At 46.7% G+C, this 16,744-nt stretch overlaps 2 protein-coding genes across 2 annotated transcripts, besides 4 other annotated features; one reads left to right on the top strand and one right to left on the bottom strand.

Moving 5' to 3' along the window:
• Window positions 1-3,284: 3,284 nt before the first annotated feature.
• Window positions 3,285-5,165: a mobile genetic element.
• Window positions 5,166-5,273: 108 nt separating this feature from the next.
• Window positions 5,274-6,968: a mobile genetic element.
• Window positions 5,919-6,416: a mobile genetic element.
• A 392-nt stretch (window positions 6,969-7,360) lies between the features above and the next one.
• Window positions 7,361-7,385: a microsatellite.
• Window positions 7,386-11,995: 4,610 nt separating this feature from the next.
• NFIA_045500 (putative short-chain dehydrogenase) lies at window positions 11,996-13,069 on the top strand (the record flags this gene model as incomplete). The annotated part of the gene is made up of 1 exon (XM_001267627.1): window positions 11,996-13,069. One exon carries the CDS (start codon window positions 11,996-11,998, stop codon window positions 13,067-13,069), a length of 1,074 nt encoding a protein of 357 aa, XP_001267628.1.
• Window positions 13,070-15,362: 2,293 nt separating this feature from the next.
• NFIA_045490 (thermolysin metallopeptidase, alpha-helical domain protein) lies at window positions 15,363-16,583 on the bottom strand (the record flags this gene model as incomplete). The annotated part of the gene is made up of 1 exon (XM_001267626.1): window positions 15,363-16,583. The coding sequence occupies one exon, from the start codon at window positions 16,581-16,583 to the stop codon at window positions 15,363-15,365; it is 1,221 nt and encodes a 406-aa protein (XP_001267627.1).
• Window positions 16,584-16,744: the final 161 nt, after the last annotated feature.

Raw genomic sequence — 16,744 nt, 5'->3', positions numbered from 1 at the left:
GGGTTCGGTTAATTCAGACTATAGATGCAATGTGACGGTTGAGAGCTTACTAGCTGGGGCTCAGCAAGAAGGAACACGTCTTGTAAAGCTAGGATAGGCTTAAGATTACAAGATCATAGAATGATTGATAAATAGTAGATACAATGAAGGTGCTCATGCCTATCTAAGGGTAGCTAATCGACGAAAAACTAACCACGGAGAGAAGAAGGAAAGGAACTATGTTACATAGCTTGCTGCAATCGCTTCTTATATGCGTCTAGTTGCATGGGCAGTTCCATATTCGAAAGTCATAAAAATAAAAGAGGATACCTCTTTTGGTATAGTTTCTACCTAGGGCTTAAAGCTCTAGTATGGCTTATAATAGCCTATTAAAAAACTGAACTTATAAGTATTATATTACCTTCCTCCTTACCACGCATTTACTTTTAAATACTAGATTTAGCACCTTTGTGAAGCTAATCCTCTAGTTATTCCAGCAGTCTATACTTCGATAGATACATATCGTAGAATTCCTGGGGCGATTACGATACGTCCCTAAAATTCTTAGCTAGATACTATTCCGAGTCATAAAACATTCCATACGGTTTCATTACCAAAACTTGAGACAGGGGCTCGGAATAATTCACAAATATGGCCTAGTGCCTTCTCGGCCACAGGGGGTGCGAAATAATTGAAGTGAGTAAAAGCATGCGCTGGTTTTGTAACCAGGTGTATATGGCATGGAAGGTGATATTAGTCCTCACTGTACTTCGTACTTCAGGCTTTCTTATACAGACACATTATAGTGTGGATTCATGAGATGAATAGCTTGCCATCGGGATATAGAAGACTTCAAGATCCTATATTTGTTCTCTATGCGTCTGGTTCAGAGCATTCATGGAACTCATTTATAGAAATTTATTATCACCAGCATAGAGTAGCAAATTATTAAGATCCTTTAGCAGCCCTGGTTTCCATAGGGATCTAAAATAGTTCACATAGCCTGTAGGGTGTCCTTTTAAGAATTCTCTGTGCTATACTACTCTCGGTAGAACCATGGCTTCTGTTGACAGCATGAAATGGGATGCCGCGTGAATTCGCGTACTTGACCTCTGTCAGAAATCGATTAACCAAGTCAATCATTACCACAAAGGAAGTAAAGACATACTATGATGGGAATATCGGACCACCTAGCAGGCTCAACCACAACAAGGAAATCAGGCTGAGAATACGCCTGCCAGCGCTCCATTGCATTGAACCATTGTGGATCATTTTGAATTTGAGAAAAGATAGAAGAATTGGCAGACAATTTTGGACCCAGCGCAGTGCGAATGGTTGCAGATATCAGACTGGACAAAGGATTAGACCGCTACTCAATAACAGAAGAAGAAAGAAGAGCCGTTGCAATTGTGGGCACAGTTGCCAATGCTAGCCATCAGAAGAAACGGCGCATCGCGGGCGTTGAAGGATGTTCGAATTTCCAAGTTAAATTGGGCCTGTAAAATAGAACGACGAGATGAACAGGTTGAAGTTATACCGCGTTTCTTGCCCCGTCCAACACGGATATAAGCAACATCCAGTTCCATTTACTGTGAAAACCACGCCGAAACTCCATCCGAGGCGGAGTTCCAGGTATCGGATCATAGTCTCCTGCGTCAATCAGACCATATCCAAGGCAGCGATCCGACTCGAGATCTCGAGGATTACTTGGCAATGGGACTGATCAAGGACTCTAAGCTAGTCTAGGTGGCTTACAACTCATCGTTGGCTTCAGCCCCATTAGGCGATGGCATAATAGCACGCGGGCCCCTGGGAAACCGGGTCCGCCGCGTGGGCGAACCTTACAAGACGAAGGAAGTTGGTCAGATTTCTTGCCCAGATGCTATACTTTCTATCTGCATGAACTCATCACCAACAGCCAATGGTTGGGTGTACCAAAACTTGAAATCAGCCTCACATTTGCTTATTCTGCTTACCCTAGAGCTAGGTGTTGTTGAGATGAGTTTTTTATGTAGAAAAGTACTTTGTATTACCAGTCTCTACTAGCCCTAGAGTCTACTACTACCAGTGACTAGTACTCATGCCTACTACATGTATTGATTTTGTGTAGGATACAGCTAAACATCTGACAGTTTCTCAAAGTAGCTGAAGGATTCGAAAGTTGTGGATTTGCGTCTATGTAGATATTGTCAGCGAGAGAAATATCATAATCGAGCATCAGCTCCCGATTCGCCTTGACAAACGGAGAAATATCCAGCGGACCCATTCAGGAATATCGGGCTCGGTTTTCTGTAGGTACTTCGGAAGATCCGATCCCTGTACGGACACAGATAGACAATGAAACGACTCGACCCGATTGCCAGGTCTTAATGTCCGATTTACTCTGCAGACGTAGGAAAAGAGAAAAGAAAAAAGAAACATCCACCCCCGGACTCGGTTAGAAATTGGCCCGAGCAAAAGAAATTAAGCATGCTTACCTGTTCCACAGACCGAAGGAGTCCAATCCCTGCTCAGAACCCAGTCGATATCCATCCATTAAGGTACTAGTCCGACAATTCCCCAGAAGACCGATAATGGCCGGAGCCTGTTGGGTTGATGGTAGATGCTTAGAGCCAGGTGCAGCGCTAGCCGGGATCCTTCTTGAATCTTGACATTCAAGGCTTTAACTTCGCGTTCCACGCTATTTGTTAAACCAAATGAGACCAAAATGGTATCAAGGCGTTTTCAGGAGTGTTAAATTGGTAATTTACGATCAGGTGCTATTTTGTCATTGTTACGGGCACCAGTATCAGCGTCGCTGTTTTTAAGGCCAGAGAAATTTTGATACATTCAGGTGCAATAATCTATTTGAACATCAAAAACGCTTCACGCTTGGCGAAGGTTGCAGATTTTTGTAGAATAAACAAAGCTGGATTCTTCCCGAGAGGATAATGTGTAATTCCCTGTCAGCCAATCCGAGATAATAACGTTTGTATGGTAAACGCATATACGCGGAATATCAAGGGATGAAGGTCTGATTCTTCTAATCTACGATCTAATACTAGAATTTATAGACAGGAAAGATAGATTCCAGCGAATTGAAATTGAATGGGCGAGTTGAATCGCAATATGATCTATTTCTCGTGATCTGATTGGTCGAATCAGAATTCCAGAGAGTTCCGTAAATCCTTTACTAGATTCGGCAGCCAAGCTGGCTGACACACCCCCCCAGGCTCGTAGCTGCGAGCCTGCCATAGCTGTTGAAGCAAACGATATTTCCGAATCGGGAAGGTGAGATAGATATCCGACGATTAGTTCATCTCGTTTAAATTGACGAGGCCAATCTGCCTCATAAAATCGTAATGCTTTTGACGAGAGAGAATCTTAGTAAGTCCATCAGCTGGCATGCTCGCTGTCTTGACCCATTGGATTGAGATACGGCCAGCTTGCACCTCTTGCCGTAGCCAATGGTGGTGGATATCAACATGTCGTAGCTTCGTGTTCAACTTCGGCTCATCGCTGGTGAGCAGCTCAACGGTTTGATAGTTATCGCACAGTATGGAGATTTGGTGCTCTGGATCAAACCCAATGGATCGAAAGAGTCTCTTCCACCATGCGATATTCTTCGCCATTGCAGATAGGGCAAGCAATTCGGCTTCCGTCGTTGACGTAGTGACTGTTTTCTGCTTGCTAGCTCGCCAATCTATCGCTCCGCCGTACAATAGGCAAATATAACCTTCGGAGCTCTTGCGATCTGGATGATCTCCATAAGCGGCGTCACTAGCTGGCGTGAAGCATTGACTGCCTGCTTGATCAATAGAGAATCTAATGGCCCAGTCACGTGTCCCTTGCAAGTATTGTATGAGGCGATTTGCTTCCTCGAGATGCCTGGGGCCAGGGTTCGCTAGATGAACCGATAGATTGGATAGCGCCTTTGCGATATCCGGCCTCGTAATCACAGCTAGGTAGGTCACTGACCCAGTCTTCTGTTGATACTGGTGAGTAAACGCGTAACTAGCCTTGCCATCATATGCCCGCAAAGTTTCGCCTGACGCCGGTGTAGCTGGAGGTCTGCTTGTTCGTAGATGATATCGATCCACGATCTTGTCAATATACGCGGCTTGGTTGAGCCATATCGTTCGATTCCCCCTATCTCGCCGTATCTGGATGCCTAGGAAGGTAGTGGCATCGCCTAGATCGCGGAAATCATAGCGTGCTCGCAAGCTAGCGATCACTTGATTCGCATGTGACCTCAATTCTGGACGATATAAGAATAAGATATCGTCGACGAACACCATAATGATCACCTTATCGTCCGTAAAGAGGCACGTATCTTCGTTGATTGCGCGGAAACCTATTGTCTCGAGGGTTGAGGTCAATTCCTTCTGCCATAAACGTGGTGACCTTCGCAAGCCGTAGAGAGCTCTGTTCAGCAGCCAAACGTAGCCCGGTTCGGAGTATCCATCTGCCATGTACGTGTACACCTCTTCATCCAGCAGGCTGTTGACGAAGGCGTTCAAGGCATCTAATTGTCGAATATCTAGATCGAATACTGCTGCTATTGCCATGAGCGTCCGAAACGTTCGAGCTGCGAGGGTAGTGGCTGCTGTATCTTCTCGATTTAGGACCTGTAAGTCGCCTCTCACACACATTCGTCCTTTGGCCTTGAGAAGATAACCGTCATCATCAAATTTGTATGTGAAAACCCACTTAATTGGAATAACCTGCTTTCCGTGAGGATACCTCACCTTCTTCCACGTATTTCTAGCTGCTAATGAGTTATATTCAAGGTCTGCAGCTGCATAGAAGAGCTCCTTTAGCGGATGCTTCGCTATATCTTTGTATGACTTCGGCGGCAGAGGAAGCTCGCTACGGTGCATGCGAGGCTGAGGCTTCCTATCCAGAACTGCCTGCGAGAAGGCACTGAATAGATAGTAGCACTTGTTGATCTTCCCTTCTTCGTCGTCATCTTTCATGGCGTTGTATGAACTATACGTCTCTTTTGGCGGTCTTCTCTCCCGTTTTCCATGTACAATATTATCAGTTGAGAAATCAAGTCTGATCTCTCGCGAAGGCCTCGGAGGCTCATATTCTTTTGCAGAATCAGCTATCTCTGGCGGTTCAAGGCTCGTGAGCAGTTGCTTGCTCGGTGAATCGTCGCCATAATCGATTGGTGAGTCTTGCTCATTCAGTTCAACAGTTTGGATAGGCGTCTGGGACCTCTGATTGGCTAAATCAGAATGATTTGGACTATCTTCCCATGCTCCTGGCACCTGTTGAGAAGCATGTCTGGAAGGGGTTCGTTGGATTGATTCATTGGATGTGTCTGTGTGAGGTGACAGAGTTGGTTCAGGCGTTGGAAGTTGCCGTTCCGTGGATTCTACCGCGGTCTCTGATTGGTCAATTTGCACACCGCTCTCGCTTATGCCGGACTTCACCCCCCGAGATTCAACCTCACCTCCTTGATCTACACCTCCATCTTCCATACCACTACGTGGAATCGCCTCATCGTCGTTAGGAGGAGGTTGAATCTCTATCTCAGGGATATCCGGCATGTCCTGCACGGCCACGTTCTCAGGCATTTTGACCCGCTCTGTTAGCTGGTGAAACGGCTGGTCTGGGTTGTATACTACATCTTCAAGGAATTCGACGTCTCTCTCAATCGTGACACTGTTCGTCTTTGGATTCCATATCTTCCATATATTTGACGCTGTGTATCCAACGAGATAGCCTACCCAGGCTCGTGGCTCCATCTTATCTAGTTTCGGAATATCTTCGTGGCGAACGTAAGCGCGGCATCCATACACCCGCAGGTTTGATAGGTCCGGCTTCTTTCCATATAACTTTTCATATGATGTCGTCCAGGCCGGCTTATCGACGTCGTTGATTGGCTCGCTTCCTTTCTCTCTATCCATTCGTCTTTGGAGCTCTTTCTGCGGATCTCTATCTCTTCGAGGTCGTCGATTGTCGAGATAAACGGCTGCTTGGATGGCGTAATGCCATAGCTTGCTAGGCAAGCGGGAGCCAATGAGCATTGATCTTGCCATGATTACTATATTCTCTCCTGCTGATTCGATTCGTCCGTTTTGTTCTGCTAGGCCGCGTACGGAATGCTCAATTTGGATACCCTCATTCTGGCATCTTTCGATATACCAATCTCCTAGCGTTCGCTCCTGGTCTGAATAGAGACGTTTTGGTTTCGTCCCAAACTGGCGTTGCACCCATGCAAGATAGATGTCCATGTATTTCCTCAAATCGGCTTTTGTATGAGTGGTATAGGCCGTATGCCAGCCAGTTGCATCACAGAGGAAATGGATGACCCATTTGTCATCATTATCCGCCTCGCTCATTTGGATTAGATCGAAACGAACGCATTCAAACGGTCTGCTTGCTCTCTCAGGGGGTCGTCGAGATATCTTCCGCTTAGCCTTTGAAAGGAGGCATACTTCGCATGCCTGATTCGGGCAAGAAATAACATCTACCCCTTCTGCAACATCTGCAAGACGAGATATCGCTTCTTTATTAGCGTGTGCCATACGTTTATGCCATACCTCAGTCGTTGCCTTGTTACTGACTGGGAGCATGGACTTTGGAATGTGCATCCTTGCTGCAAACGTTGCTCGCTGCTCGTTCGATATTGGATTATATTCAATGACGTCTTGATTGAATCGTTTCCGCGTACGAACGATCGGTTTGCCATGCTTATCCTCGATTATCTGCAGCCGTTGATTCTGGTAGAATCCCTTCTGATTTGCTACTTGCATGGAGACGATATTGGTATGGAAACTCGGGACGTAGGCCACTTGAGTCAGTTCCAGTATGTGTTCGATGCCATCTGGACTCTCTCCAAGGACCTCAGCTGTTCCATACCCTATGATTGGAGCCTGCGTATTTCCGAATCGAATGAATACGCCATTGACTGGATAGAAATCTTGCAATCGTTGACGATCGTTGCAGATGTGTACGTCTGACCCGGTGTCTGCGATCCAGCTATCTCGCAATTCGTATGCCTCAGGCCCGTCGGTGCTGGCTGTGAGGGATGTTCGAATTCTGATTCCTTCATTCTGATTGGTTGATTCGTCATGGGAACTTCCGACGTTAGAGTCTACTCGGTAAACGCTCATTGCAGTACGTTGAATCTGACGATTTGATTGGCCAGAATGATTTGACTGACCTGGTGCCGTGCCTTGATTAGCTCGCTTAACAGCTCGTTCGATGGCTAACCGAACCGATTCCCTCTTCTGCTTGACCTGTTCGAACTTCTCTTCAATCGTCGGATCTGGCTTCCAATTGGTTGATCTCTTGCTTGGAATTATATATGGACAATCATCAAAGTAGTGAACCTCTCCGCAGAGGCACTTGCGAGGTCTAGATTGGCCTGATTGGCTAGACGATTGGCTGGGTGATTGATTCGGTGATTGATTCGGGCGATCTGATTGGCCCTGGAAGGTTGCAAATGAAGCATTCGATTGCTTGTCTCGGTGAGATTTCTTCTCCCACCTCTTCCGGAAGGCATTAATCTCATCATATACGTCCAAATTGTTATCTTCTTCCAGCTTCTCCTGCCTAATCGCGGCATAGTGAGGCAGAATTGGTTCAATGGCGTCTAGGAAGGCGGAAGTGGCAACATATCCAGTCAATTGAGCTAATCCAATCTCTTCGCATTCGCCTATTGTGCTCTCCCATTCGTCGAGCCATCTATCCATATTCTCATTCGGCTTCTTCGCGCCTAAGCGAGCGAATCGGAGCTTGAGGCTTGCGATACGTGATTGCTGCGATGGTTTAAGCTTCTTCTTTAGCTTGACTAGGCGCTTCCGTTCGGATAGTTTCTTGTCTTTCAAGATATGCCGATGCTTCAGGCTGACCGTTGATTGGATGGTATTCCAGATGTTCATCATTCCGGCTGATTCCTTCTCATAGAGATGTCGGGCATCTTCATAGTCTTTCCGCGTCTGGGTCCAATCAAATTGCTCCATTTGATTCATAGATCCATATTGCTTCGCAGGGACCGGTTTGATTGGCTCCTTCGGCTCGTCTTCTTGATTCGTCTCATCTTCCGGATCGAGATATTTCCATATGTTCCATTTCTTCGCGATAGATTCGATATATCCGATCCATGTCCACCAATCATCGGGCTTATCTAGTATGATTGGGACCTTCGTGGACGTGGAATCGATTGGATTCGCTTGATATTCCGCCGTCATGTTGGCTCACGGGTGCTGAGATTCCCTTGCGAATAGCTTCACGCCTTCCAAATAGGGAAGCCAATCGAAAGCTACGGCCTAATCGCTGAGGCCTAGCCCAGACGTGATCTAACTTCTTATACTAAGGGTGAGCGTCAGGGCAATGGAAATCCGATAGCAGTTGAACAATCCGGGCTCATAACTGTCAGCCAATCCGAGATAATAACGTTTGTATGGTAAACGCATATACGCGGAATATCAAGGGATGAAGGTCTGATTCTTCTAATCTACGATCTAATACTAGAATTTATAGACAGGAAAGATAGATTCCAGCGAATTGAAATTGAATGGGCGAGTTGAATCGCAATATGATCTATTTCTCGTGATCTGATTGGTCGAATCAGAATTCCAGAGAGTTCCGTAAATCCTTTACTAGATTCGGCAGCCAAGCTGGCTGACATTCCCTTACGAATCCAATGGCCGAAGATAGTACCAATATGCGTCAATGGTAGCATCAGGAATGCCTACTAGAACCAGCTGTTCACGGATGGATGCTCCTGCGTAGCTCCCCCCCATATGTAAATGAATGGCATTTGCTACCTTGCTTTCAATGCTCCCCCTAAAAGTTTAAGGATTGGTTCAAGTAGCCTCACATCCGCCTCTATTAGTGGATTTCCCAAGTGGTAGGCGTGCTTAGTGGGGCAAGCTCTCGACGGTTTGGTCGCCCCTTCATTGTCGCGACCGGTGCGTGCTAGACGTTCTATTTCTGGGAACTCACGATCATATTGAGCATGATAAGATGGTAGAGCATTATGTTGGAAGCATTTTCTGGCGTGGCCGTCTCATTCAGCTTGTGGATCTTGGCAAGTTCGTTCCACTTATGTAGAAGTCCTTGAACCCTTGTACTTGCATTGAAAGGAGAAGAATCGACATGTGCTGGAATCCTCTGTGAGTACTGCCTCTACCCGCGGCTGTATCCATGGCGGATCGCAGTTGGATCACTTGGTTCTGAAGATGACAGAGCAGGAGTCGCAGTCTGACGGGGGAAATGTGTGCCTTGGTGCTGAAATAGTTGGTTTTTGAGAACCATCCTACCCAGTCGCTGAGAGAAGGAGGGATGGTGACTCGACCGAAAGACGATGGCATTCGTTCGATCCAATGCTTGTCAGAAGGGGCCTGCCATGGGTCATCTGGGCTTGGAATAGGTATGTTAAGGCTGGCGGAGGAGAGAAATGAGATTGATGAGTTATCTTGGAAGAGACCTATCTCATGATCCAGAATCAGCTATGCATGCGTAATTCTACTCAATCGTCATTCTACCGTGCATTCTTTAGCGGCGGGATAATTTACCTGTTTGCCCTCTCCTGTTCTTTCCACGTCTCCCAGGACTGATGGAAATCATTAAAGGATTCTATGCGGGCCCCCTGGGCTTGTCTATGGTTGCGGTGCATTGCTTTCAAATGCATCTGAAGAGTATGAAAGGTAACTTTGGACGGGCTGAGGTATGCCTTACCTCTAAGAACATCAATTTCTGATAGTGTGCTGTCTCTAAATCAGTCAATGGCAGATCTTTTCGCAAGGGCTAATCAAGCCAAAAAGGAAACAGAAGAGAAAGCTTACATCCATCTGCGTCTTGTCGCCACTCCACGCGGAAACGATAAGGTAGAAGCGCGCACCGCGAGACCTCATAATCCAAAGCCAAGATGACGTTTTGTTCGATGGGGTTTCGTAATGACATGCGGCATATTTCGAGCAGCCCATGCGCCAATTGCACGCATGTCTAGCCAGCTCTGCCCGTCATGCCGCCGCCGGCGAGCATAAGAAACAGTTGCATGCTTGGCAAGATAGTATTTCTGCCTTTCAAGCGCCCATTCAGGGACACCGTAGGTATAAAGGGGTAGTATGGCTCATAGCTGGTCAGATAGGCCCTCAAAAGGGAGTCTAGCACGGGTGGAGGAGGCAATACGACAATAGATAGCTCAGCAAAGCCACGAATCTCGTCATCTTGCCCTCGCAGCCCTTATGGTTCTTAGGCCTCAGTACAAAGCCCCTGCAAGGCAGCGATGAGTTTCTCTCTAGTACTGGTGAGGAGAGATTCAACGACGGTGTGGGAATCAGCTACTGGACATTGTTGGATCGGTATATTGCCACCCCTGAGCAGGGAAACTAGATTTCTGATGGCTCGCGACTGTGGGTACGCACGCAGACGACGGCATGATTGGAATGCAGTGAAAGAGTGGCCAGCCTTCTAGCGTATGCAACTGGTCATGATTGGGAAGACTACCATCTAGAGACGGGAACAAAGACGCTGGCGGAACGCAGTCATCCATGGCATAGTCTCCGTCATCATTTGTCGATCTTGCCAACGTGCCCGGGGAGAGAGGAAGTGCGTGATTCCACGAAGGCATCCCGGTAAGGTCAGGCAGCTTGGTTGTCGTTGACAATACTTGAGTTGGAACGACAAAATCGAATTCATCAGCTGCGCTGAACATCCCCGGCTGCGTAGGGTGTGAAGAGAGAGAGAGGTTGGGAAGGTAGCTTTCATCTACGCGAGGTGTAGCCGCTACGAATCGCGCCAAAGAATCTTCCACTTGCTCCGCTTCCGACCTGCTCCTGGGGCGATTTCTGGCCCAATCGTGGATGATTGAATGAGACCAGTTGATATATATGCCATTTCCCGTAGGATAAAATGGTGAGGTTGTCTTGGGACCTCCATCGTTGGTGGTAGATGTAACTGGATCGCACTCGACGGTATCGGAGTTCTCGCTGGTGTCGGTGGATGGCGGCGCTTGGGGATTATCATTATTGGCAGACGACGGTGGCCGGCCTCGCTGTGGGACCCGAGTTTGGCAGGTGAGCTTCTTCAACCTGCATCGCGAGCATGGTACCTGGTTCGCCGCGTCTTAGCCTATTTCTCATTGATATCCTGATTCCCGAAAAGTTGCCCCTTGTACCTTTCTGTCACACTTAACTTTGGACCTAGCGCAGTGTGCACATGCCAGGACTGAATCCAGAGGGGTACATGTGGGGGATGCCAACTGTGCCATTATTAGAATAGTGGCCCTGTAGCCTGTTATCAGGACGAGGTCGCTGAGGGTTAAATAAAGGATAGGACCAAAGGAGGGAGAACCTTGGGGAGTGGTGGGTGTATCAGCTAGCGCTCGCATGCAACACTCGATTAAGACAATAACCCCCTCAAATCCAATGGCCCATAATGAATATCAGTTGTATCCAATGTATTTCCGATTCACTTTTATTTTTTGCAGGGCTCTGATATCTAACGGAAGTGATTTTCCACTCAGCACACCTCCCTATCTACACATGGCATCAATGCTCTTTGTGGCCAGCCGCTCCGAACGCCCTATAAGTCGTACTTATACAGGGATCTAGTTCCCTGTCGGACTCAGAAACCTACTCTAGATAGCAGGCACACATTCCAAGTACCATTTGTTCCTTATCTCCGAACAAACTCCTTTATTATATACAGGCGCACCTCCAATAGTATATGTCCATAGATTGGGTAGATACATGCACATGATGAGACCGGCTTATGATGCTTATCTCCGTACATTGTCTGGCAAACTCGGCCTGACTTCCATCCGACTCCGAAGGTGCTGAATGAGGAGACAGAAAAAGAAATAAAAACGTCTGGCAATGGTGGTTGCAATGCCCTGATTGAATAATCGGTGAGGCGTTCCTCCGTCGGGTAGAAGTTTCAGTCCTCCTCTGAGAATGGTCTCATGATGCAAGGTATTCAGGCAGGTGTCCAGTTTCTGAAATAGACTACATTCCTAACTCCTAAGAGCTTAATGAATTTCATTCCTCTGCTCGATACCAGAGACATACAAACCAACATGAGTGGTTTATTCGGCCTACTATTCACCAGGCTGACTCTCCCAGCTCCCTCGGTAATCCAGGGGAAGACTATCCTCATCACTGGTGCGAACACTGGCCTCGGTCGTGAAGCTGCCAGACATGCGCTCGCCCTGGGCGCCGGTACGGTCATTTTGGGCGTCCGAACCCTGAGCAAGGGTGAAGACGCCAAAGCCAACATCGAAGCGAGCACCGGCTGCACCGACAGGGGAAAGGTTCTTGTATGGCCGATCGATCTCGAATCATTTGCTAGCGTCCAAGCCTTCGCAGCTCGAGTTCGCAAACACGTCATGGAGGGCGGCCGACTGGACATGGCTATCATGAATGCTGGAATTGCGTCAGTCGCGTACGCTGTTACCCGCGATGGGTGGGAGAGAGGCATCCAGGTCAATGTTTTATCGACCGCGCTCCTCAGTCTGGAGATGCTGCCGCTACTACTGCGAACAAAAGAGCGAGATCCATCATCCCAGCCGCATCTGACCATTCTCACGAGCGATATCCACAAGTCAATCAAATTTCCCCAGCGGAATGAGCAGCACATTCTTGCCGCCTTGAATGACGAGAAGCAGTGGAAGGAATCCCAGGCTGCAGGCGGAGCTACCGAGCGCTACGGTGTTACTAAGCTCATGGATCTCTTCATTACCATCGAAATCGCTCGACTGGTGCCTCGTGACGAGTCCGGAAACCCCCTTGTGATTGTCAATGCCGTGGCGCCGGGATTCTGCAAATCGGATCTCCTGACTAGGGAGAAGGCGCCGTGGATCCTGAAGCTGATCCAAGCTTTAATTGCTAGGACGGTGGAAGAGGGCAGCAAAACATTGCTGCATGCAGCAAGGCAGGGAGTGGAGACTCATGGGAAGTGGTTGGAGAATCAGGTTATCACAGAGTACGTCGTCCCTTCTGTTCAAGAAGTGATGGTTCGCGCCGCTGATATGTGTTTTAGCCCTGGCAATATTGTCACAAGCCCCGAGGCGGCGGTCGTGAGAAAGAAGGTGTGGGCAGAGATTATTGCAGTCTTGCATGATGTTAATCCTGAGGTCCGAACTGAGTACTAAGCACTTAAGCTGGCGTGCTTCAGTTTCTGATAATCCAAGATTATGAAGCCCATTGTATTGTCTCCTATCTCAATTGAAACCAGGATTATTCATCTTGTTAACTACAGACCTTCCTCTACATCTTTCCAAGAATTTGAGTGGACAATAATACGATAACGGCAACGTCTCAGGCATGGTTCCGATCTACCTATTTAAGTTTCAGGGCATTAATCAAGGATCTGAAGAATGGGTTCAGCATGCCGGCTGAGTTGGCCGCAGCCCTGGAGAATGGCCACGAAGACAGTCTGTTCCTGAGGCTATCGTCCACCTTATTGTGAAGCGCTTTTCCAATCTCGTTCTCCAACATGTTGACAAGATTGACCCTCCAAGTCCTTGTCTAAGTTCGAAATGGACAGTATGCTGGCAGCAGAGTTCCAGACCCGGTTCTACCAGGCTTTCAAGGTTGATGTTCCTTTCCTTACCCCGTTATCGGACGAAACTACTCAACTCACTGGGCAATCTTGTCCATGTAGCGATTACCGAGAGTCCGAATTAGCTTGCTGGTTTGGGGTAGATTATTTTCTTGCCACGAATTATTGTTCATGCATTTATGTAGGTACAGAGTTCAGTAAAAATCTGCTTGAAATGTTAGGACTTGCTTATTTCTCTGTTTCCAGCTGTATCTCGCAGTAGATCAAATGAATCTTGATGCCTGACACCGTCTAGGTGGTGCTTAATTACCTCAATTCATTTTCGTCACACTGTAGCAGCACAGCTGTAGCTGGAGTCAATAGTTAATAGGTAATACCCACATCAGTCTAGCCATTCATCTGATGTTGGCATAAGATACCACCATGTTATGGATATAGCTGGGGGAACGGGCCCAGCCAAATGCCATTGCTAGATAGGGGTGTGCTGAGAGGGTGCTGTGGAGAGATGTATGGTGACTGTGAGCTTACATGCATATTTAGATGAAGAAAATAGAGCAATAAAGTAAATGTTATAAAAGAGCAAGGTGTGGCTGTAATGACTGACCTTAGAACAGAATGTAGGAGTAAGTGCATGTATATTAAGCACTTCCTATTAATGGAACCAGTGCTTCACATATCTAGTATCTAAGGCCACTCTTTTCAGCTATATTAACTATATAGTATTTAGGAGAACCATGCATGGCTATAAACATATGGAAAATCATTAACCCTATTAATATACTCACTGGTGAGAGCTCATGCCACCTGATGGAATTTGGGTAACACTTTGGAATTCATGACATGTTAGTAAAGTCACAAGACATTTCATCATGATACTTTCGAAATACTAGGTCAGCAGGCTCCAAGGATCAATGATACTCCACAGGAAGATCAGTTCGCATTGCAATGCCATTAAGGAGCAGGAGTCTTACTATGGAGCCCCATTGTACCAGTAATGTGTGCTGCCAAGTATGTCAGGAGAGGAGGATGTGCTTGGCACTCTGGCACAAAAGAATCAGCCCGCGCAACTCAAAATAAGCTTTGGCCATTGGATCTAGGCACTGAGAGTATCAACCTTTACAGCGAGCAAAGCTTGGGTCATTCTATGCCAAGAATGAATGTTCAATTAACTTCATGGCATGAGTCTTCACACATGAACCCTTGCTTATTATCTGCAAAGACTCGCATCTTTCCGAGAGTGGCCTGAACCATTGCACTTGCGATGGGCTCATTAGAATAGTTCAAATACTCTTGAAATACCCATAAGATGTGCAGAGGTCATTTGCACTTACGCAGTTGATGATGGAAGGAGACTTTAAATGCCTGGGATGTGTCATGGCAACCTTCGATTGCATGATCTAGATGCATATACAAGAGGCATTGTTCAGAGAACATTCCAATTTAACAACCGAATATGATTACCACTAAAATCTGTTTATATTCCCAAGCATAAAAGAATGTATATATTGATTAATCTAATAGGTTCGATCTCTGTAAGCTCGTTTCACTTGGCACACTAAGCCCATATCAACTTCTAAGCTGTTCGTAAAACCATTAAGGGGCCTACCAAACTCTTAAAAGACTGCCAGAATTCTTCTTCATGAGTTTAAGTCAGAATCATATGATTACAGTTTAGAAGCATTATCCCTAATTAAAGAAAGTTGTCCGCTCTTGTAACCATCCATCACTCTGTAGTAATTCTGGTGGTGTGTTTCTTCTCAGCTGACATGATAAGGAGGCAAATTACTGACATTAGATGAATATGAACTAACTAGACTTTGTGAAAACACAATTCAAAAACTTCTGGACACTGCAATCTAACCCAAACTCCTTCTGACAGTTTGTTATAGCTCATCCTTCTTCTCGGTGAATGGATATCCAACAAGCTTCCACGCCTCCCTGATCTTATCGACATGTGCACCAGCATTTTCAATAGTAAGATCTGCAAAATCTTTGAACGTAGCACGTCTGTGGCGAAGCTTACCACTAGTCAGAGCGCGGTACCAGATGGGACCAGCACCTTCCCAAGCATACCCGCCAATCATAGTAGCAGCAAGGTAAAAGGCTCTATTTGGGATGCCGGAGTTGATGTGAACACCGCCTGCATCCTCATCCTCACCAAGTCTCTTGAAATCCTTCCAGTGCGCGGGCTGAGGATCTTTTCCCACTTTAGCATCGTCGTAAGCTGTTCCGGGATTTTTCATGTCACGGAGAGCCCGGCCATTGACACTATCAGCCCAAAGTCCCTCCCCAATAAGCCAGTTCGCTTGGTCAACAGTCTGAGGAGACTTCGGATCTTCGCCCCATTGTTTAACCATAGTACCAAAGACATCAGCAAGGGACTCATTGAGGGCACCACTCTGGAATTTATATTCAAGTGGGCTCATATACTGCACGACGCCATGAGTGAACTCATGGCCAATGACATCAAGTTCATCTGTGAAGCCATCAAAGATTATTCCATCTCCATCACCAAAGACTAACACGCTGCCGTCCCAGAAGGCGTTGTAGAGGTCCCCAGCATGCACAAAGGCCTCAAGCTTCATGCCCTTGTTATTGATTGAGTTATGCTGAAAGAAATTGAAATAGAAGTCGTAAGTCTTCTCAAGGCCAACATAGCACTCATTTGCATTATTAGTCGGATCTTCCTCCTCAGTGAGAAGTTTACCACCTTCCTTAACCAAAATCTTGTCGCGCGGAGGCGGATCATCACGGGAATTCTGCGCATTGTACACCGTACGGTGTAGTTGACGTACAGGTCCTGCTACTGTTCGATGTTTAGCACCATGTGCGAGTGTGTGGTGGGCCGCCTCGCGTTGTTGCTCGGTCATGGCATTTCGAGCAATTGATTCAAGGATATAAGGTGGGATAATACCTTGGGAGGTTTGTTGTTGCTGAGCACCTGTGATACTCTGCCCGTGACGTATACGAATATCCTGAAGTTGCTTGGTTTTTTCAATGGTGGATTGGCACCGATTAATGACATGCTGTGGTGCCTGTCTGTTTTCAATAATGCTCAGCAATACATATTCTGGAACAATGGGGCATAAAGGAGCCATATTCATGCTGTGGTTAAGTGTCCTAAGCAGATATCTCTCACTAAGCTTGAATAATTAAGTGGAAAGATCTTAATTATATGTCACTTCAAGTATTTCCGGACACTCGATCTGAAACATGGATGCACAAAAAGACCATTTCTTTTATAGAGTATGATACACATACAGAT

This window comes from Aspergillus fischeri, genomic scaffold (genome assembly GCF_000149645.3).
Source record: "Aspergillus fischeri NRRL 181 1099437636244 genomic scaffold, whole genome shotgun sequence".
Lineage (NCBI taxonomy): Eukaryota > Fungi > Ascomycota > Eurotiomycetes > Eurotiales > Aspergillaceae > Aspergillus > Aspergillus fischeri.
This window is presented reverse-complemented; position numbering and strand designations above follow the sequence as displayed.